This window comes from Dermacentor andersoni, chromosome 3 (assembly GCF_023375885.2).
Source record: "Dermacentor andersoni chromosome 3, qqDerAnde1_hic_scaffold, whole genome shotgun sequence".
Taxonomy (NCBI): domain Eukaryota; kingdom Metazoa; phylum Arthropoda; class Arachnida; order Ixodida; family Ixodidae; genus Dermacentor; species Dermacentor andersoni.
This window is the reverse complement of record NC_092816.1, coordinates 11,261,281-11,283,575: the sequence shown is the minus strand read 5'-3', so window position 1 is coordinate 11,283,575 and position 22,295 is coordinate 11,261,281. Positions and strand designations below refer to the sequence as shown.

Genomic DNA, 22,295 nt, shown 5'->3' with positions numbered 1-22,295 from the left:
ATTTCAGAATGGTCAATAAAACTATAGTAGCCAACATTTCCCCATAACACTGATGAGGAAAAGAAAACACACTAGATGTTTTGGCATTCTAAAATGAAGGAGAACCAGCCCATCCAAATTCCAGTATGTGAAAATAAAGTTGTCAACTGCACTGCTCAAGGACAGAGTGCTCCTCCAGTTACCTGTGCTGTGGCAGGCATTCAGGACAGTCTGTGTCATTTTCAGCATAGTTCTCAAAGCACCTGCAACAAGACATTTGGAAAGGGTACATTTCAATCACAGATACTCTGAAAGAGCAACCAGAAATCCAACACAAAGTCAAATACTCGACTGCCGAGTCATGCAGAGCAGCACTACCAAAAAGTTAACAGGGGCACAACAGGATAAATTGTTTGTTTTGCTTCTTTTCTTTGACAACAGTTTGCACTTAATAATGAACAACCAACACATTGTCGAAATATCACCATTAAGACCTTTTGTGCCATTAACAAGTCTCTCCCGTCCAAGCATTTTCACCTAAATTTGCCAGGGGAAGGTCACACTTGTCTAGGGATTTCCTTTCATCAACTTGATGCCACAGACGAGTGGCAGTCTTGTTTTATTTTGGTGGGTATGCTGCACTACTAAATAGTGCAAGCATCCCAGAAAACATTACTGTTGTTGCTGCAGTTGGTGGAAACAACAGAAGTCTGGCTCCCATTAGTTTTAAATATGGCAGCAAGGAGTTAAGCAATTGCAGCAAAGATGGCCACTCTTTTCAATGCTACGAAACCTGGTGTTTTTAGATGCTTGTTTACCTCAAGCAAAGATATAGATGTGGAAAACTGTAGCGAGTCGTGTTTAGATTACAACTGCAAAGAAGATCTTGAGCCTCTGGCGGCCTCTCTCGCATGGACGCAGATCAACGTAAATGCTTGGCTGTTTGGGTCTCTGTGATTTGCTTTCCTCAAAGCACCAGCAATGATGCATCACATGAGGGACAATGCAAATATGTTTGACTTCAGTTCCAAGGAATGTTAAGACTCATACAGACCTTTTATGTGGTCATGCCTATCTGGAACTCAAAAACACTAAAAATATTGATGGTAACAGCAAAACATTGGATATGGAATACCTTGCCACCACATGAACAAAACAACCAATGTTACAGACAGACTAAGAAACTACTGTTGGGGTATGACAAAACAGTTGAATAGCTTAGAATGACGGAAAGCTGAGCTAGTTGGTAAGGATTCATGTTGGATAGCACCAATTATTTGCTGAGTGCAATGCCAACATATTCGAAAACTATTGTTTTCCTGCATCATATATACATATATATGTTGCAACGGGGGTGTTCGCCTAGCAGAAGGGTCACTAGTTATAGGTTGTAGCGCTAGGCTTAAACAGGTCGGCGCTATATCGTAACGGGGAAGCCAGCACTTCTCGTCGTCGTCGTCTTTTGCACCAGCACACCAGCACCATGCCCACTGCCCAGTGCCTTCAGTACAATCACTCCCCACCGAAAGAGTAGCCATCCTGGCGACCTAAGGACAGGAGAACACAGGGGGGTCATGGCACTGCTTGAGCCGGGAGACGTGGACAATTTCCTGGCCCCGACGACGCTGGTCGGAAGGCGTTTCAATTGGCTCGATGAGGCAGTTGACCGCGGATGTTTGTTTCAGTACCCGATAAGGACCGTGGTACTTGGAGAGCAGCTTGGAGGAAAGGCCCGGAGGAGTACAGGGCACCCACAACCAGACCAGCAAGCCAGGCGCAAAGCACGTAGCCGTAGTGGATGAATCGTGGCGAAGCTTTTGGCGCCACTGGTCCTGGGATGTGAACGAACGAGCGAGCTGGCGACATTCTTTGGCGTAAGCAGCCGCTCTAGAAACAGTCGTCCACTCCGAAGTATCTGGCCAGTAAGGTAGAATCGTGTCCATAGTGCATGAAGGTTCGTGTCCGTAAAGGAGAAAGAAAGGGGAGAACCCAGTGGTGCTTTGCGTGGCGGTATTGTAAGCGTAGGTGACGAAAGGTAGAATGCGATCCCAATTCGAGTGGTCAGATGAAGCATACATGGCCGTCATGTCACCAAGGGTGCGGTTGAAACGTTCCGTCATCCCATTAGTTTGAGGATGATATGCCGTGGTAGTGCAGTGAATGATGCGACACTCCTTTAGCAATGCTGCAATGACGTCTGAGAGGAAAATGCGACCGCGGTCGCTCAGTAATTCTTGAGGTGCTCCATGGCGTAAAATCAGGTTTTTAAGGATAAAATTGGCGACGTCTTTTGCTGTGGCAGATGCTAGGGCTGAAGTTTCAGCGTACCGCGTGAGGTGGTCGATAGCAACAATAACCCAGCGGTTGCCGCTTGGAGTGTTGGGAAGCGGACCGTATAGGTCACCGCCGACGCGGTCAAACGCGCGCGCGGGGCATGGTAAATGTTGCAAGGGGCCGGTGGCATGTTGAGGTGGCGTCTTGCATCGTTGGCATATGTGGCATGACCAGACATACTGGCGAACGAAACGGTACATACCGTGCCAGTAGTACCGAAGCTGGAGGCGAGAGTATGTCTTTAATACACCAGCATGGCCGCATTGTGGGTCGTCGTGGAACGTGGCGCAGATGTCGGAGCGGAGGTGTCGGGGTATAACAAGCAACCACTTACGGCCGCTGGAATTGTAGTTGCGGTGGTACAGCAGGTTATCCCGAATGATGAAGTGCGTGGCTTGGCGACGAAGCGTCCGAGAGGTCGTCCCTTACTCGGCCGCTGGAGCCCCTGCCGTCAACCCGTGGCGTACATCTGACAACCGGCCAATATGCTATTTCTGCCATTTTCCGGGCCACGTAGCACGATTCTGCCGCCGTCGCAGCCCCCGTTTACCGTTGACGGCGCCAGTCACCTTCCCCACGTTGCCGATCCACTTCCCCGATGGTTCGCCGACCCAGCCCAGCCCGAGAGGAAAACTAACAGTCGCAGTTCCAGAGGCAAGAACTGCGTTTACATCGAACATTTCAAGGCCTCATTCTAACCCGGCGAACGAAATTGAACTGTCCGTAGACGGCGTAACCGTACACGCACTTATCGACACCGGAGCCGCCGTTTCTATTATTAGTGAGAAGCTTTGCCGCAATTTGAACAAAGTGACCATTCCCCTTACCTCTCTTTCTCTGCGTACGGCAACCTCGCATCGCATTCAGCCTTCAGCGTCGTGCACAGCCCGGGTTGTCATTCAAAACGTTATGTATGTTATAGAATTTGTCGTCCTATCTCGTTCCTCACACGACGTTATTCTTGGATGGAATTTCCTATCTGTAAATCAAGCTCTTATCGACTGCGCTCGTGCCGAACTTACGTTATCAGTGCCGTGCTTCGACCCTGACGACCATTCTTCTCCTAAAGTTGTTGCCGCCTCTGACATCGATATCGCACCTTTCTCCGCCGCTCTGGTTCCTGTGTCATGTAACTCTGCTGCGAACTCATCTATTCTGTTTACACCGTCGGCCACTTGTGTGCGCCGCCGGGACTTTCTGCTTCAGTTTGCTGTCGTCACTTTTTGCGATGGTTCTGCTGCCCTTTACGTGTGCAATCCGTCCGCCTGCCCTTCATCCCTACTCCGCGGCGAGTGCATGGGTACCGCTGAAGCTTTCGATAGCGTTCTCCTGGCCACCATGTTTGGTGATACGGCATCACTTCCGATTTGTTCCGTCACTCCTCCTGCCGTGACTGATGCCCCTGTAGATGTCTTCGCTCGTGCCGTCGATGCAGAACTCACACCTGTGCAGCACACAGAAATTGTCAAGCTCCTCCAACGCTTTCGTTCCTCATTTGACATTGACCAACCATCCTTGGGCCGAGCGTCTGCAGTCGTTCACCGTATCGACACCAGTCAACAAACACCATTGCGCCAGTGTCCGTATCATGTGTCGGCTGCTGAACACCGTATCATCGACCAGCACGTTGACGACATGCTCGAGCGTGGCATCATCCAGCCCTCTAACAGCCCCTGGGCATCTCCGGTTGTCCTCGTTAAAAAAAAAAAGATGGCTCCATTCGGTTCTGCGTCGACTATCGCCGCCTTAACTGAATAACGCGCAAAGATGTCTATCCTCTGCCGCGCATCAACGATGCCTTGGACTGTCTGCAGGGAGCGGAATTCTTTTCCTCGCTGGATTTGCGCTCCGGGTACTGGCAAGTGCCAATGGCAGAGACCGATCATCAAAAGACAGCCTTTGTAACGCCTGATGGGCTATATGAATTTATTGTCATGCCGTTCGGCCTCTGCAACGCGCCTGCCACTTTCAAGCGAATGATGGACAACATTCTTCGAGGGCTGAAGTGGAAAACGTGCCTCTGCTATTTGGATGACATTGTGGTTTTTTCCACCGACTTTGCGTCGCACCTCAACCGCCTCGAGCAAGTACTTGCATGCCACTCCACTGCAGGACTGCAACTAAATTTGAAGAAATGCCACTTCGGCACTCGTACGCTTACTATTCTCGGCCATGTAGTTTCAAAAGATGGTATCCTTCCGGACCCCACAAAACTTAGCGCCGTATCAGAGTTCCCTAAACCAACCACCATGAAAGAGCTTCGCAGCTTCATCGGCCTGTGCTCATATTTCCGACGCTTCGTCCGTAACTTTGCCTCTATCATTGCCCCCTTGACGCAGCTTCACACCGGCAGTTCTGACCTATCAGCCTGGTCCTCGGCGTGCGACGACGCATTCCAAGAACTGCGACGCGTTCTCACCTCACCTCCAGTACTGCGCCACTTCAATCCCTCTGCTCCAACTGAGATCCATACGGACGCTAGTGGTGTCGGGCTCGGCGCTGTTCTTGCACAACGCAAGGATGGCTTCGAAGAGTACGTCGTCGCGTATGCCAGCCGCACCCTTACCAAAGCCGAGGCGAACTACTCGGTTACGGAGAAGGAATGTCTGGCCATCATTTGGGCTATCGGCAAATTTCGTCCTTATGTGTACAGGCATCCATTTGACATCATGACCGACCATCATGCCCTATGCTGGTTATCTTCACTAAAAGATCCAACTGGTCGGCTTGCCCATTGGGCATCGCGCCTACAAGAGTACGACATCCACGTTGTTTATCGCTCAGGCCGAAAGCATTCAGACGCAGACGCTCTATCCTGAACACCCCTGCCCTCTGGTCCTGTCCACTCATCTATTTCTACCTGCGGTGCCTTCGCCCTCAACATTTCCGACATGCCGTCAGAGCAGCGCAAAGACCCATGGATCGCTTTGCTTATTGACTTCCTGTCCAACCAGCACACCAGCACCATGCCCACTGCCCAGTGCCTTCAGTACAATATATATATACAGCCAATCCTTGACATATTGAACTCTCAGGGGATCGTGAAACAGTTAGGATAATTCGAAATAAAAAACTTGCTTCTTCAAGGCCGTTTTAAATGCACAATAGTTTACTTAATTTTCGCATGCGAATGTGACAAGCTTGCGCTGCGGCATTGTCTTCATTATGCTGATCACAATGGTAACACTAAAGCCTGTGTCGCCTGGATACAAAGCAGCGGCGTGCCTCACATGCTTCAAAGTGCTTGACTCGAGTTTTTATTTGGGTAAGGTAGAAATGGATACACTGCAGAGGCAAACCAGCCCGTATGAATATGCGCCGTGCCACCATCAGTGCACTTGTATTGCGAATCCTGTGTGAATGTGCCCAACTGCATATCCGTTACGGTGTGCCGCTTCAATGACCAATTGTCATGCATTGACAGGAAGTCAACTCAACAGACTTATCGGGTTTCTCTTTCAGAACCAACTTCTGGTCATAAACAGTTGTACTCGCATCTCATCCACCCATCTCTTCTTGCGTGCCTCTGACGTGGTACTCGTGGTACTTTTGTTCTCGGCCCATTCTCTGTGGCCACTGTGTTGGTGACTGCCAACACTGTCACATAAGATAGTGTTAGGTTCAAAAGTGGCTTTCAGCTTGTGGAACATGCAAAGTCTATTCCCACTCATGTGTAACACAGCGAGCACAAATGTAATGGATCCAGCTGACTCAGTGCAAACTGTTTGCCCACGAATCACGGAGCACCCAGTCTTGCGCACCACTGCCGCAATAGACTATCTGCAAAGTATGGATATGGAGCATGCTCAGGTTTTGTTAAATCAGAACCTGTAATGTAAAAATCTATCAAAATGGGATGTGGTGTTTAATTCTTTGTTTTAATGGGTGTTGAAGACAATGTGGACATGGGCCCGTACAGATGAGGTGTGTATGGGCTCCCAGGCACCTTAAAGGGAAGCTGAAAGGTTTTCCAGAAAAAATGAGTGAAGAGCAGTACGCCGTGGTTTTCAACCCTCTGAATTCGAATATCGCATCGAAATTGAGTGAAAGAAAGCACAAACATATTTTATTTCGACGAAAAGTGCAGCAGCAGACACGCCCAGCTCGCGCGCCTCGTTTCCGCCTGTAATTGGTCGGGCGCCTCGTGACGTCAACAATGGTGTTCGTCCGGACCGACTGCTGCCGCTACACACGAAGCACGGTGCAAAATAGTTTGGTGGTGTTTTGCTGAGACGGTCATGGAAATTTTCGAGAGCTTGCGTTTCTCTGAGGAGTTCGGCGTTAAGTCCAAACTCTACGAGAGCGATTTTGCGCGCGACGGTGACGGGGCGACGGCTTCGAGCGACAAAACGGGCCGTCGCTTGAACAAATCGCTCGGTGTTGTCGCTCGATCGCTCGTTTCTAGAAATCTAGAACTCGTCGCTCGTCGCCCGGAAATGCTATGAGCGACTAGCCAATTGTGCAAAGCCGAAACTGGATGTACATAACTCAAATACTGCTGTTTGTCGCACGGAACGAGCAAACTATTGAATTTTACACGTGCAAGAATAAGAACCTAGTGCAAGACCTTCAGAAATATTTTATGCTCCTTCTTCAGTAAAATCCATCAACTTAAATTGATAAAGCATGCGTCACGCTAGTTTCGGCGCGTATATTGCTGCCCTCATTCCGGGAAGTCGTCGCTCAAAGCCGTCGCTCGCGTGGAGTTCGGCTTGCAGACGACGAGTGAACGCGACAGCCATCGCCTCACTTGTAGCGCTGTCGCTGTCGCGTGCAAGATCACTTGTAAGGGGTTTATACTTGTACATACTACACGTACGTACATACTTGTACATACTGCATGTACGAGCCGATTGCGAAGAGCCGGCCTCTCCAAGAAGCAAAAAATGCTGGTGCAAGCACTGCTTTCCACGCGAACGAAGGCGAAGTGTGAGCATCTCCTTGGGTTGGAAATGTTCTTTGGCGAGTATGTTTTTTGCTAAGCTGCATTCAGTGTTCCAGTGAGTACGTTTCCGGGCAAACAACTGTAGTGTTATGTTCCTGCATGCCTCCTCGTAGAACGTAAGCGGTGATGCGATATTCAGCATTTGTGCGCTGCCCCAAAGCTGTCGGCAATCTACACAGACGGTTTAAACGCGGGAAAAGTTTACCGCCTGTTGTAGCACGTGTAGTATAGAACCTTCATCAGCGCGCCATCCGCACGCTACTCGTCACCGGCGAATTCCGTCGGCTAGGTGAGGTGGTCGGTTTCTTATGTGTGCGAGAGAAGGGGAGTGCAGCTTCTTGGCGTGAGCAGGCTTTCCAACACATGCAAACTTTACGCTTGCACTGCGTTATGGTAGCTGCATGCAGGCTGTTTCACAACACACGTGCGAATAGAAAATTCACGGCGCTTGGCGATGAAACCTGCGTCAAAGGTGGGCGATAAACATGCACCTTCCGTTCAGTGTGCTCACTATTTTTTTTTAGGAGAACCCAAAGCATGCATTATTGATAAACTCCGGTAGTAATCGTCACGGAAGTGGTTAGAGCACAACACTTGTTCTTGAGCACTTGAAGTTGTTTCGCTTCACAGCAGCCTCCCACTTAGCTGAAAGCTTCTTGTCTTGCAGGAACTAATGGAACATCGGAACATCGTCGCGACCGCTGGTGTTCGTGCAAGCGTAGGCTGCACAGAACGCCGGCATGATCGGCCTACAAGTTCAATTGATGCTGAGCACGTCAACTACCACTCCTATATACACACAAATAAAGGAATGTAGGGTCGAGCGAAGCAGATTAGGACGGCACGCACGCAGAAATGAGCCCGGTCAGGCACGGTCGCGGAGGCTGCGAAGGAGCGGAACACCAGTGTTGACGTCACTACGCCGCCGTTTCCGGTCTCCGCTCGCATCGTCAGCGTCAGCAGCAGCACGCGGCGCTCGACGGGGGCGGAGCTACAGCACAATTTTAACCGACGATTGCGTCGCTCCTAAGTGAAAAATCCCCCCCAAAATTTTACCTTCATGGTTTATAATGTTCCCGCATCCGTATATGAGCGTCTTATTGAATTCGACAGACTCTTCAGCTTCCCTTTAAAGCTACATTTTGCCGCTTTTTCACCTGAGGTGACCCCCAAGTATTATGTTGGAAATATAATCTTTTGAATTATTGAATTAGTTTTGGCAGCTTACAGAACCCTAAAATGCAGTCTGTTAAAATACAAACCTAGCGGCACAGTCATCTCTGGTTTGGCATCCCATGCCTGGAGCAACTCAGTGAAAAGATTAAGCATCATCAATGCATACTTGAGGAAAGCGTATCAGACTGGAAGGCCATTTGTATTCATGAAACAAAGTGGCTATCTGCTCTATCTGATAATGAACAGCCGCAGTTTGCATGAGCAATTAGTGCAGCAAGAAAAACTCGCACATGCACCCTGCTCATTTTTTCTTTTCTCCATTGCATGTACTGCCTTACCGATTAAATGTCTTTTTTGATGGAATCTGTCAGAACAGTGCCATTTCAAATGTGTCAGCATTAAACATTTTCTGCGGCATTAGAGATGATTGCATCCCCATAAGGCGACACACACTCAGAAAGGCAAGGCATGTCGCATCATTCGATTTGTCCATCGTGGCAGTGAACAAGAGTGCAATACATGCGTAGTACAATGGCATCTGTAGGATGTCCCTTGTAACTTGAGCCAAACCTTAAAAATATACAAATGCCACGTAGCTGGCCAGAACCAAGGTAATGTCATTTGCCGTCGCTTGGAGATACTCAGATTATTTTTTGCATTCTGCCTTGTAGCGTTCCTAGTTCAAGGACACAGTAGACGTAAAGCATTGCTGTGGAACTGGCGTCTATCTCGTCTATATTTGTTTCTCACTTCTCTTCCTCTGTCCCCCCGGTTCCCGCGCTTCTTCATCTTCTATCCGAAGGCTCATACCGCTTCACGCTTCCAGGTTTCTTTTGCTAAGCCCTCCTGGGGTAATACTTGAAGACGTTTCCAATCGAAGCACATTCAACTGAGCCCTGTTCACCAATGTACCACACAGTCTTCAATATTCCTTTCTGAGTGGCTGTCTTTGTCACAGAGTAAGTACCATAAAATTTGGCACTGGATTCACTTACTCCTTTCCTAACTAGAATGAGGTCGGTGACTTGAATGTCTGGGATATCTAAGCAACGTCTCTTGTCAAAATTTTTTTTCATTCGTTTACGGTACCTCTCCTCCTGTGATTTTTGTTTCCTCTCCTCGACGATCTTGAGATTTTCTAACAGCCCCAGTTCACGGTCCGCTTGAAGAATAGGGGTCTCTCCTGAAGAAGCGAACTGCAGGCTGCATCCCAAGCCACTGGTGTAGGAGCAATTGTGATGTCTTACAGCTGCTTCTAAAGAGCATTTCCATTCACCGGGGAAACTATCGTACATCCTGATGTATTGTTTCACATCTCGCATAGCACGCTCTGCAAGCCCATTCGCCGCGGGATGGTATGGCGCACAGAATTTGATTGATATATTGTGGTCTCGAGCCTATCTTGCTAGTTTTTCACTCTTGAACGCTGGACCGTTGTCAGATACGATCTTCCTGGTTGTCCTAAACATATCCCGTTGGAGGAGGGCGATGACACTATTCGCATCTTCTTTCCCTGCCCGTGCCGCGACCATTCTGGTGTGCTCATCTATGGCCAGAAGAAAAGCTTGCGTTTTTCGGACTCCTTCTCGTTTCTTATTTAGCTCAGCAAAATCCAGGTGTATAACTTCAAAAGACACGTTCGAGTGGCAAGGTATTATCATGGCATCCGTAGGCTGCTTATATTTCACTTTGTTGACTTGACAAATGTGGCATGAACAAACGTATTGATTGACGTCTTCTTTCATGTGAGGCCACGTAAATCTCTTGACTAGTTTGTTGTAGGTGCGCCAAAATCCGTCGTGTCCTCCAGATTCTGGGCTATCGTGGTACAAATAAAGCACCCTGGGAACCAGCGTTGGCGGGACTTGATAGCGACCTGCCATAAAAATTAATTGTTCAGTGCCTTCCCACAATTTTACTTCATTGATTTCTTCCGATTGTTCTTTGTTGGCATGTATCATCAGTCTAGACTATGCATCTGCATCAGTCAAAAGGGGTCCAGGTCTGTGGGAGATGGTGAAATCAAACTGCTACAAGTAGTACACCCATCTGGCGATACGTCCCTTAGGTTGGGTCATATTCAAGAGATGAGTGAGTGCCTGGTGATCCGTGAACAAAGTAAACTTCGCACCTTCTAGGTACGTACGGAAGTACTGAATTGCTTTAAGGACAGCAAGAGCTTCTTTTTCAGTAGTGGTGCAGTTAGTCAAAGTGGGAAATAGATATATGATGGCTTTGGTTGACAGCGGTGCTTCTGGGTCTATAACAAATGCCAAGCTGGTAGATTCAAGTCCGCTGCATAGTGGAAGAGTACTACGGGTGCAAGGGTACGATGGAAAAGTTACAAAGCATAATCAGTGGGCCTCAGTAAACATCGAGTTCCAAGGTCATGAAATAGAGAGTGAAGTACTGGTGATAACAGGGGTGACGTACGACTTTCTGCTATCCAGACCAGATATAAAGAAACTAAAAATCGTTGTCGACTAAAAGAAACTAAAGTGTTGTCGACGTTATTCACTCGATCTCTGGGAGCATGCCAACCCAAGTTCTCTATACTGCCTGCAAGGCGGCTCGGTTCTCGCGGATTACGGCTTGACCAATCCGCGCCGGTCCGTCTGAAGCGACTGCTTGAACCAGCGGTTACATTTTCTTCGGAAGTAGATGGTATGTCGTGAAGGCACTCCAGGAGCCCGTCTATAGCTTTAGGTGATCGTGCTTGCACTAGCTTCAGGACTTCCGCGGGCAATCCCTGCATTATTAGAGCTACTATGGCAGAAGGAGGAAGCATAGGCTCGGCCAGCTTTAAAAGGCGGCGTTTTTCAAAGAAATACTCGACGGGGGAGCCCTGCTTGAATTTGAAATTAAGCACGGCGTCCCATCTTTGCACTGGGTTGCTTCGGAATGTCGTCAAGAATTTTTCCTTCCACTGGTTCCAAGAGTTGCCAACATCTTCAATAATGTGCAGATCGTACCACTTCCGTGCAACACCTCTTAAATAACTACGCATGTTGGTAATCTTGTCCTCATTAGAGTGCCATTTGTTCTTCCCAGCGGCATATTAATAGAATTCAAGCCAACTTTCTGGGCTTGAAGACATGCCGTCGAACGCATCAGGTTCTACAAAATTAGTCGCCGGCTTCTCAGCGTTTAGAGAGCTTACAAGTGACGTCACCAGTTGGTTTTGTTGCGCCATCTGTTCTTGTAGCTGAAGAGCTTTCAAAACGAGGCTCACCTCTTCTGTCGAAGACCGTGATCCAGAGTCCTTTTGACGCATCGGTTGAAGAAGCAATTCGTTGAAGATCGCCAGACGCAAGTTCACTTTCACCGCACCCTTCCGACGTAGTTCAGCAATGTCTATGGAAGCCTTCTCTAAAACCAGGTTCACGAGTTCTGCCGAGTTGAGTTCGCGAGGTAGTTCCACCGCTGGTTCGTCTTGAGCTTGGTATCTCGAAAAGATGATCTTCTCTGCGGAGGTCTCCTCGAGGAAAAATGTCACCCACATGTTGGAGTCAGTTGTCGGCTGCGCCAAAATATTGTAGCGTTCCTAGTTAAAGGACACAGTAGACGTAAAGCATTGCTGTGGAACTGGCGTCCATCTCGTCTACATTTGTTTCTCACTTCTCTCTTCTCTTCCTCTGTCCCCCCGGTTCCTGCGCTTCTTCATCTTCTATTTGAAGGCTCATACCGCTTCATGCCTAAATACATAATTAGTCTTAATTAACCAACTTTTCAAATATTATAATTAGATGAAAAGTGTCATTGAGAAAAATTGTAGAGCAACATGAAAAAATTTGTAGGACACTTAAGCTTTGCCTTTAAGAGTGGAATGCCATAGAAGTTGATTAAGACTGATTATGTAATTAGGCAGAATGCAAGAAATAATCTGAGTATCTCCAAGCGACCGCAAACATTACTTAGTTCTGTCCAGCTACATGGTATTTGCATATATTTAAAGCTTGGCTCAAGTTACGTGGGACACCCAGTATTCCTTTACATGGGATTTCCAAGGGGATCTAACAACTGCTTTATATATTTGAGTTTGATATATCCGAGATTGACTATATTATTATATATACAGGTAAATCTCTATATTACGAAGTCAATAAAATCGGCAATTTGCTTTGCTATACAGCAATTTCATTATATTGAAATTTGTCCTTCTATACGAATAAGTACAGTCATTGATGAATTTTTCTAACATGGAAGGGGCTGCAAAAATATTTTTTTGTTATTGGGCAACCAGAAAAAGCAATTTCGAATGAGAAAAAAGAAAGATTCTGTCGGAATTGAGAGCCGGCAATGAAACATGCAGTTTCATGCGGTGTCAACGTTATCTTTACATCGACAGTACAAAGGGAAGCCAGCTAAAATTTTGCGTCCGCTCTGACCTCCCAGCTGATAGTGTCACCCACAATGGGACGACATTACTGTGAGAGCTCCGTCTGTGGGGAACGAATGCTTTGTTTGCCTTTTGCTTCAATGCGTTTCTGCAACTCTAGATTATGCAACCTCCAGTACTAAATGCACAGGAAGACAGCGCATATGATGCCACGCCATCCCGGCGCACCCAGCCTTATCATACACAGCAGATTGCTTCTAAAACAGGGTGTGTGGGCTGCGTGTGGGCTCAGCTGCATTGGCATGCGCAGCCGCGGCTATGCTACAAAAGGAGATGCGTGTTAGCCTGCCACCCACTCCCCTCCCCTCATAAGCACTTGATTGCTTTAACCGCCCCACCCTTCCCCCCGAGCTCGCTTTCCTCCCCCACCCCCTTTCTCCTTGCTTCCACGGGAAGACGGCGCTCATCAAGACACCATTCTTCTTGGCTCACCCTCGCACGCTTTCAATCACACCCGAATCATACAGCGCACAGGGAACAATAGGATAAAACGAAATGAATGAAATACTTTCATTGCCAAAGATAAATGGCACAACAATATTGTAATTACGGATCTGGACCCTTAGCCAATTTAGGCTAGTAATGGATCCATTACATAAAAATAGTCTATAACAGGTGAAAGCAAAAGGCAAACAAAAAGGCACACACATCACAAAAACATTTCATAAAAAAGTGTATACATGAATAGCAAATACAGAAGATATAACAGATATAATCAAGGTAACGAAGGGATAGGTCGCATGCTGTATACACTGATGTCTAATGTTATTAACACAAGGAATATTGTGGCATTAGGTGGTTTTATAAAGTGGCTGTAAAATTCCAGGCATGCTTAATCCACAGCGGTATCTCATTCCACATCTTGCGGCCAGCAAAGGACATCAGACGACAGATGTACACATCATTGGCTTTTGAAAATTTAAATTCATGTACTTCGCCTGCCTTGTGTTACGTTGGGCCTCCTCTAGGTATGATTTTATCGCAGTTGGCCTTTATACTAAGGGTGTACAAATATTGAATATCACCGAATCAAACACCTACTATTAAATTTTTCGAATATTCGATGTATTTGGTGCATGCATGCGCCAAATCATGCATGCACATTGCATGCGCCGCTGAGCCTCACATGCTCGATGCTGCCCAAGCGAGAGCTTCTTTTTTGTTTTTGGCAGAACAGGAGCACTGAGGGCGCTGCAGTCAGGCAGCCACAGCTGACACAGTAGTAGTCTGTCACTGTGGGCACTCCCCGACGTTGGCCCGGGCAGGGTTCATACACACAGTGCCCAAACGCCGCAACTCGCAAAAGACAATGCTTCAGCTGTGACCACCTCTGTCTGTACAAGGTTCGTTCGGGCTGACACGACTAACCGAAATGATAATGCGATAAAGAAAGAAGGAATGGAAACGAAAGCAGCACATTTTGTAAAGTGCAAAGATCGGGCAGATTAGCCAAGGTCAATGGACATGGTCGCGAAGACGAGGCTGAAGTGCGGCTCCAAACCAATGAGCAGTGACATCAATTATGGTCGTGCAATTGAAGCATGACTACATCTTGCGGGGCAAAACACTATCTGATGAAAATTATGCATTCAATATGTCACCAATGGTAAGATTTGAAAAAGTACAGACAGTGCCATTAGAATAGGAAAATGTGAAGTCACAGGCTGTTTGCTTCAATTCATGAATAATTATGAGTAAGAAACAGTGCAGGATTTCTGAAGTCTTCTCATGGCGATGCATGCTGATATATGCCGAGATTGTATACTTAACATTATTTAACACTGTAATATCATCAAAACTCTCTTATGCGTAGCCATGAAAAGTAATGGCAATATATATAGCAGTAACCTCATAAGATTTTATCAGTAACTTCATTCTTTAACTGCCTTTGCACTAAATATTATGCTTTAGCTAGGTCTTCAGTACCAGAAAAAAACTATAGATGGCATGTGTGCTGTGCTTGTGAAGATTAAAGTGTGGTTTTTGTAAATTATTTTGATGTAACATTGATTTTAACTTAACGCCGAAATAACAGATGTGTGTTGGCACTAAGGACACATGCGTATGGTACTTAGTATGAAATCTTAGTGATCCCTTTGATCTCAATTCATGCAAAACTCTCAAGGATCACCAGTGCAATGAGTGCCGTTATAGAATGCAGGCTATAAATACAGATGGGTGTATTCAGGTTAGATTGTAACACGATGTTGTGGCGAATATTCTCACTTACGCTTTATTTCTACTGTTGTGCTCTGTATATGTGATGTGATGTGAGCTGGTGCAGTAGACGACTTGGCGTGACAAGCCTAAAAATGGCAAATGTCGATTCTTTTCCACCAAGAAGTTGGCGCCGTGAAATGTAGATGGTGCTGCCGTGCTTCCACAAGCCGCCATTGCAGGCCATACAGGCTTCTAAGGCAGCTTCACTGCCATCTGGACATATTAACTGCCGATAGGTACGCAGACCATGTTGGATACACGGTGACGAACTTCAGGCCACTTAAACAGCCGTCAATCTAACCCACAAGCGTGATCTCGGGACCAATCACATGATGAGTCACCTGTGTAAACATACTAGCGGCAAGCATTCCATGACGGCTTATGGCCCATTACTACATCGGCAGGCAGCGAATTTTTGTCACGGCCACACCACAGGCCACACTGCCATGGCCATTCGGCCTAATCAGCGCTTCTGCATCAGGTGTCGTCGACTTAAGTTATGGTTTGGTGCCTAATCAACACAGATCTATTAGCAGCAGCTGTGCGACACTCTGAAAGCTGACAAACCGCCTCGGAAATGAAAGCAAGTGCACGGGATGGCAATCAAGTTGCTCACAGCCACCATGTGTGCTATCTTTACAACACAAAGAACGGCGGTCTCTTTTTCGTTACCAACGCTTTACTGACGCCATTCACATAAACACTTTTTTTTTAATAAGCTTCAAGCACCTCGCCACATGACTAGCTTTGGATTTACAGGCTGGGTGCAAAAGTGTCATGCCAGGTCCTGGTTGCATGAATTGGCATAAACTTGCCATGACCCTGCAGATTTTAGAATCTTTGACATGTGGCAAATCACGCCGAACCTAACAATGAAAGAGCACGTACGACGGCTGCTCTTTACTGTCAGTGCCAGCTACTAGAGTCGCGTTATGTAAGGTCCTTCCATCTGTTGCACAGACTGGCCGTGGTGGCAAGAGAAGTAGGTGTGCCGACCGCCCTGTCTGGAGCATAGTTCACCACTTCTCCACATCATGACTAAAAAGTGACGCTGTGCTCTCTATGATGGTGCTCAGCGGTGCATGTCGTCTGGTACTAGTGGCAGACGGCGTGCAAAAAATGGTGCACGCAGAGTGAAAATTTGTCATCTGTAGCCCTCAGTTTGTGCAATGAGGAGGTATGGGTCACTGTTATTGCGTGTTTTCAAGTTTCTAAAATATGTAGAAGCTTCTACGATGAAAAAGTGAGCGGCAAGAGTTAGCGGAAGCTCATCTCTGGGGCTGAATAAATAGTATCAGTATTTCTGCCTCAAAGAGGATCAACATGGACACTTATTTCTTCACTCTGAACTAAGTCAGGGTAGCCTAAAGCTGCATTGTTCTCAATGCCGCCACGAGCAGCAGCGGACATCGCTTGTGGGTGAAGGACACTATCAGGCCCAGTTCCTCAAGCGCAATTTCACCATTGTGGTTAAGAGAGGTTTACCAAAGATGCAATAGTATGGTGCTTCTGCTCAAATCTATAACGTGACGCACGAGAAGAGAAGAGGGAACATTATTTGGGACTGTGATCACACAACATGATTACGACCACAAACATTGAGAGATCACAGCAACAAGCTGTGAATGAAGCCTGCGCAAATTGCGATGTCAAGACTTCTGTGCTGGCATTTGCGGAGCTTGTCATCGTTTACGGTGTTACCTCATGCTTGGTTACTGAATCTGGCAGTGAAAGGTTCCACACCTGCTGCATTTTCTCGTTAGTGGGAAATTGGTTTGTAACATCACCCTCAATAAAATTCAATCGGAAGTGTATGAATTTCCATGCAAAGAACCGACAGGCACACCCCAAATTTCTGCAGGAAAGGTAAGTTCGCTTGTTACTGCAATAGACAAAATGTGCCAGCTAAGGCGTTAGCAATTGTAGAGATTTTTCGCTAAGGTTTAGGAAAGATGAACAACAAGACTTAGCTACACAGGAGTTGTCAATTCAGCACCAAGTGCAACATCCTTGCTCCAAACGGAATTCTCACCCGCCATGATAGCCCAGTGGTGATCATTATGTTGCTGATGATCAGGTCGTAAGTTCGTTTACCTGCAGTGGCGGCATCATTCTGATTGGGTCAGAATGCAAAACTCTTATGTACTTAGGTTTAGACCCACGTGAAAGATCCTTAGGTGGTCAAAAAGTAATCTGGAGTGCCCCACTGCAGAGCCTCTCATAGCCCGTGCATTAATTGCTTCTGGATGTTGAACCTCATAATTTATTTGATTCAAATGATACTAGGCTACACCAAATCTACAACAAATCTATGTGCACTAGTTTGTAGCCTAAAATGCCAAAATAACTCCACACTTTGTCAATATCACCTAGACTGCAGTGTGAGGTTCTTGCATAGAAGTTAGAAAAAAAAGTTCCATCACTTCATATTTTTTGACAATAGCAAAATTTCCCATACAGCTCTGCTTCCCCTTTTCAGAACTGTATTTCAAGCGTTCATCATAGACGAAACCAGTGGCAGCAATGTCTTTAAACACGTCTTTTGTTTACACCACACTCCTGCGTACGGATGACGCGTACAGGGCACCGTTCTACTGACAGCAGTGCCATTTTTGTGTCATTATGCGGAGAAGTGGTGAACTACACTGTATCTCCACTACACTACTACACTACTCTCTAGAGTACTACACTACTCTACTCTAGGAACTACACTATTCCTCTAGCCAGCTTAGATCGGCCTAATACACCTACTGTGAAGTTGAGATAGCCCTTCTTTATTTTGGAGAGAACCTGGAAAGCAAACTTTCTACGCAATAAACAAACGATTGCCACAAAACACAGATCCACTATTAAACTGAGAACCTCATTATATTACACACGATGCAACGTCACTAATTCATTAGTTTCAGGTGATTAGTTTCAGAGAAATTATATTAACAAAAAAGAAAATATTTTCCAGACCTTCATATACTAGAACTGAGCTGTAACGAGTACTGGCATACTAATTTGGTGTTCCCTTTAATAAGAGTATGCTGTACTGTATATCTTGATTTTTATGTACCTACGTCACTGCTCACTTGCTACATTCTTGCTATGCAATGCTAGGAGACTCCCGAGCATGTGCAGCGCTGTATTTTCTTTCCCAAATTTAGTAAGCATCAAGTTTTGTGAAAAATTTTCTTATATTCAATATTCAACGTGATATTCAGCTCTATTTTTTTATTAAATTCAACACTCAATTCAAAATGAGCTGTTACGTATCCGCACACACCTACTTTATACGAAACATGATGCTGCTCCATTTCAGGGGTACCTCCTGGACATGCGGTGTGCGATTTGAGAGGTGCATTTACAAGCAGCTGCCTGTAATTCAACCATTTGGCCATCTACGCCTGTGGAAGTTTCCTTTTATTGTCTCAGCTTTCCTTCATGGCAGCAGTGAAATTTCGTTATATTGAAATCATGTATAAATACACTTTGTTATATTGAGATTCTAAATACATGGTGCTCTACGGACAAGAAGCTATAAAAAGATAAATACTTCATTATATTGAAAAGTTTGTTGTATTGAAGTTTGTTATATTGAGGCTTAACTGCATATCAAGGTTTTCGCCACAGTGAGCGGTGGTCGAAATGCAACTCACTTTTTACTGAGCCCTCCACTTCAGTTGACCAAAATTTCAACTAATTTTTTTTGCCATCTTCGGGTGTTCCTTTATTACATAGGGAAATAGACAGAAAAGTGACATAGAAGTTGAGAAAATCTCTATATTCCAATCTGCTGTTGACAAACATTTGGCAAAAATTTGGGCGTCCGGAGATGCCACAGAACTGCAGAGCATGCAACTAGTGCAACTTTCCATTGACGCAACACCTCCATTTGGGAAAGAGGACAAATCTGAGCTTCAGATAGCCATAGCTCTTTATTTCACTGTGCAGAAATAAAAGCAAAGGAAGCAAACAAAAATAATCAATAATTACGATAGTCCCTAATGTGAAATTTGAGCACAGCTCTATACGTCTTTTCATTTCACGATACATTGAGGCAAAGAATTTGAGAGAGACACGTAGCAGAGTTGGAAATTGTAAAAAATCTGATCTGTGAGTCGAGCGTGTCGGCTTTCATACATGACTCGTCGAAGGTTCCAGTGTAATCGTTGGTGCCCCGCATGGCTTCCAGAAAGTACTACACAATTCGCATAGCACATACAATCAGATTACAAAACAATCGCAAACCATGACAAGCGCAAACAAGATCAAACGAAGCAAGCCAAACAAGGACGAATGGGAGCTGACGTGAGCAGATGATAGTATGAAATGAGTAGTCCAGCTGAACCCTGATACAAGTACGCATCAAGAGGTCGGGCGGGTCTGCACGAAACCAGTTTCCCACATGCACATCACTGAACGGGCCGCTCTCATCGATCTCCACCATTTGCGGCTCGCGTCTGGTATCTGCCACTTCGTGTTCGCTCTTCCATCTTTTGCTGTTGTGGTCGTTCGCTCGGTTACACCACCACCACTACTGCTCGCTGCAGAAACAGGCCATTAAGATCTGTGCTCTAAAATGAAAACACTAGCGTCATGATTTGTTACTGCTGCCATGCAGACACAGGAAGCACTCCTATTAGCTGATGCAGGTTTGAATCGTCGGCATGTATTTTATGCACCTTTTGACAGCAGCAAGCTCTGTATTTCTCTGTCCCGGCTATGTTTGACGATCACGGTAGGATGTATCACTGGCTTGCGTTAATTTCGTTAAGGTATCCACAATGCGAAATTAGCGAATTTACAATTCAAAATGGCGGAATGGTCAAGTCGGAAATAAAAAGAAAGAGAGAGAGAAGCTTAGCTGCGCCGCTTCTGGCAGCAAAGTTCACCGGGATAATTTTTTGATGCTGGACATTAGGCATTAGTTGCCAGACAATGTTTGCAGCTTTGACGCCAGTTGTTTGCTTCATGTAGCGCCGCCTTTAGAGACAGCAAGAAAAGGTTGCAACTGCCGACAAGGCTGCAGTTTCTCTGACTGCAGTCCATGCGCACTTGCTCAAAGAAACATGAACAGTGGGCCACTCACTGTTGGTGATAGGAGTGGCCACAGAGGAAGTGCACAGAGGGTAATTCCAACTGGTGGTTGCAGCCTGAACATTTTGCATCCTGCATGTAACAGTGAAATGAAAATTCCAAGTAAAAAGTAAAAAGGTGTAACAGTATCAAACAAAAGGGTGCAGCACTATTAAAAACGCATTTCTTCATAGCAAACAACTGAAGGCAGTGAGTGTCATGTTCGATTTGAAAACAACCGACAAGTATATTCTAGGCACCATAAGTACTATAAGGTTTTATACCTTATCATTCACTCTGTTCATTGAAATGAAACTGAAAATGGGGACATATGGCCAAACATGGGAACATGGAAAATGGGGACATATGGACAAATGGGGACATTTGTCTTGTGCCATAAGTGCTTACAGACAACTGCTTGTGGAAGGTATATGTCTGCAAAGGTAGACTAAGCTAGAGTGCACTAGACAAAGTGGGCCGAACAGCACTCTCCCGCTGAGGCGCCGCGTGTGGAAGAATTGTGCGAGGGCACTGCGAGTGAAGTGGATTGGGGTGGAAACTCGCTTCGCGGCATATTCAACGTAATTTTACTATGGGTACTGAGACCGCAGCGCGTATGATCTTATAATCGTGCTTTGCTTCAACTGCAAATTTATACTGACAACTTTTTGCTACGTACACATATTTGAGGCATGGGTTATACAACATGAAGTCTTCAATTTTGCTGTCGTTGTCAAGTGTATCATCTGCAAGCGAGTGCGCGTTCATTGCAGGGACGCTGGCGGACGCCCAGTTCTCGCAGAAAGTCTTTGCAGTAAAATTTCTTATGGTTTTACTTTTTTACACCTGCAACTCTTGCTGGCCGGTACCAATTGTAGCTTTAGCTAGGTGAACTGCTGTTTTAAACACTGTTTTCTAAAAGTAACAGGTTTATTTTTTTTTGACACTGAAGCTGTTTATCTGCAACATGAAGCTACGTAAAAAAATTTTATTGAAATCGTGTCATTTTACGCACTCTTCTTGTTAGTGGAATGTTGATCAGGAACAATGATCAAATAAAACAATATTGTAGTGAAATAAACAAGGTTTATTAACTGCATGGCATGAAGGGGTGCAGATGACCAATGCACTTCTAGATAAATCTAAGGGTACATAGACATATATGTAAGAGAAAAATTATCAAATATTCTAAATGCACTGATTGAAAAACTGAAAAATCCCCATTGGAATAAACATGTTTCTTTTAAAAGCTGAACCAGCCGCAGGTGAACCAATTGACTTTCTGAGAAAAGAAATCAAGGCAAATGTTGGACGGTTGGACCTTAATATGAACAACAGTGCTAGGGAAAAGATATTTACTGTCTACTCAGACGGAATGGGGAAGACCAGGAAGTCCTTAGCAATATAATCTCCATGGCTTCTTTTGTGTGACGATCCTCTTCAACGTGCCAGCAGGCGAAATGCAGTATAAACAAATAGTCTAATCGAATGGTATTTGCTATTCAGATCATATACGACATCAGAATTTACTATTAAAAATTCAAAGCCATTCCACTCTGTGAAGGTGGATGACCAGCGGAGCTGTTTATAACTATAAAGAGAAGAAAATAAAACAACAAAAGAATATGACACAAATATGCACGTTGTTATGTGTATTTGTATTTACGTTTATCTTGTGACCGCAGTAATTATGGCTTTATGGTCGCTATGCTAGATGGCCATGGGCTCTGTGACGACAATGGAGAGAGAGAGAGAGAGAGAGAAACTTTACTGGTCCATTATGAAATGAAACGCGTTAAGCGTCTGATGGGGTGGCTCCCTCTTCGCGGGCTCCATATGCTTCCAGGGCCGCCTGGCCCCTGTGGATCAGTCTGAGCTGGTCTTCCAGGGCGGGGCTGGACAGCATGATCTCCCATCGCTCGTAAAGGGTGGGGATAGCAGGGGGGTTAGTTATGGGTATAGGTGGGGGGTGGTGTATGGAAAAATTGCACTCTCCTATGACGTGCTGAAGGGTTCCTAATGCATTGCAGTGAGGACATGTGTTCTTATATCTCTCTGGGTATATCTTGTTCTGGAGGCAGGGGTGGGGAAAGGATCCTGCCTGGATTTGCCTGTATATTGTTTGTTCGGCTCTGGTCAAGGAGTGGTGGGGGTGCGGGAATGTCTTCCTGCCGTCCC

At 45.9% G+C, this 22,295-nt stretch overlaps 1 protein-coding gene across 4 annotated transcripts in view; it reads right to left on the bottom strand.

Annotated features, from left to right (window-relative positions):
- The window catches only part of Vps11 (vacuolar protein sorting 11), a 152,526-nt gene that overhangs the window by 23,723 nt on the left and 106,508 nt on the right, over positions 1 to 22,295 (bottom strand). For 2 of the 4 annotated variants that reach the window (XM_072287063.1, XM_072287062.1), the window contains exons 20-21: positions 20,131 to 20,210; positions 183 to 242 (exon numbers count right to left, since the gene is read on the bottom strand). In XM_072287063.1, the coding sequence (XP_072143164.1) occupies positions 183 to 242; positions 20,131 to 20,210 (140 nt within the window). Of the gene's footprint in view, positions 1 to 182; positions 243 to 18,697; positions 18,767 to 20,130; positions 20,211 to 22,295 lie in introns of all 4 variants that reach the window. The other 2 variants (XR_011893267.1, XR_011893268.1) reach the window with 2 other exon arrangements.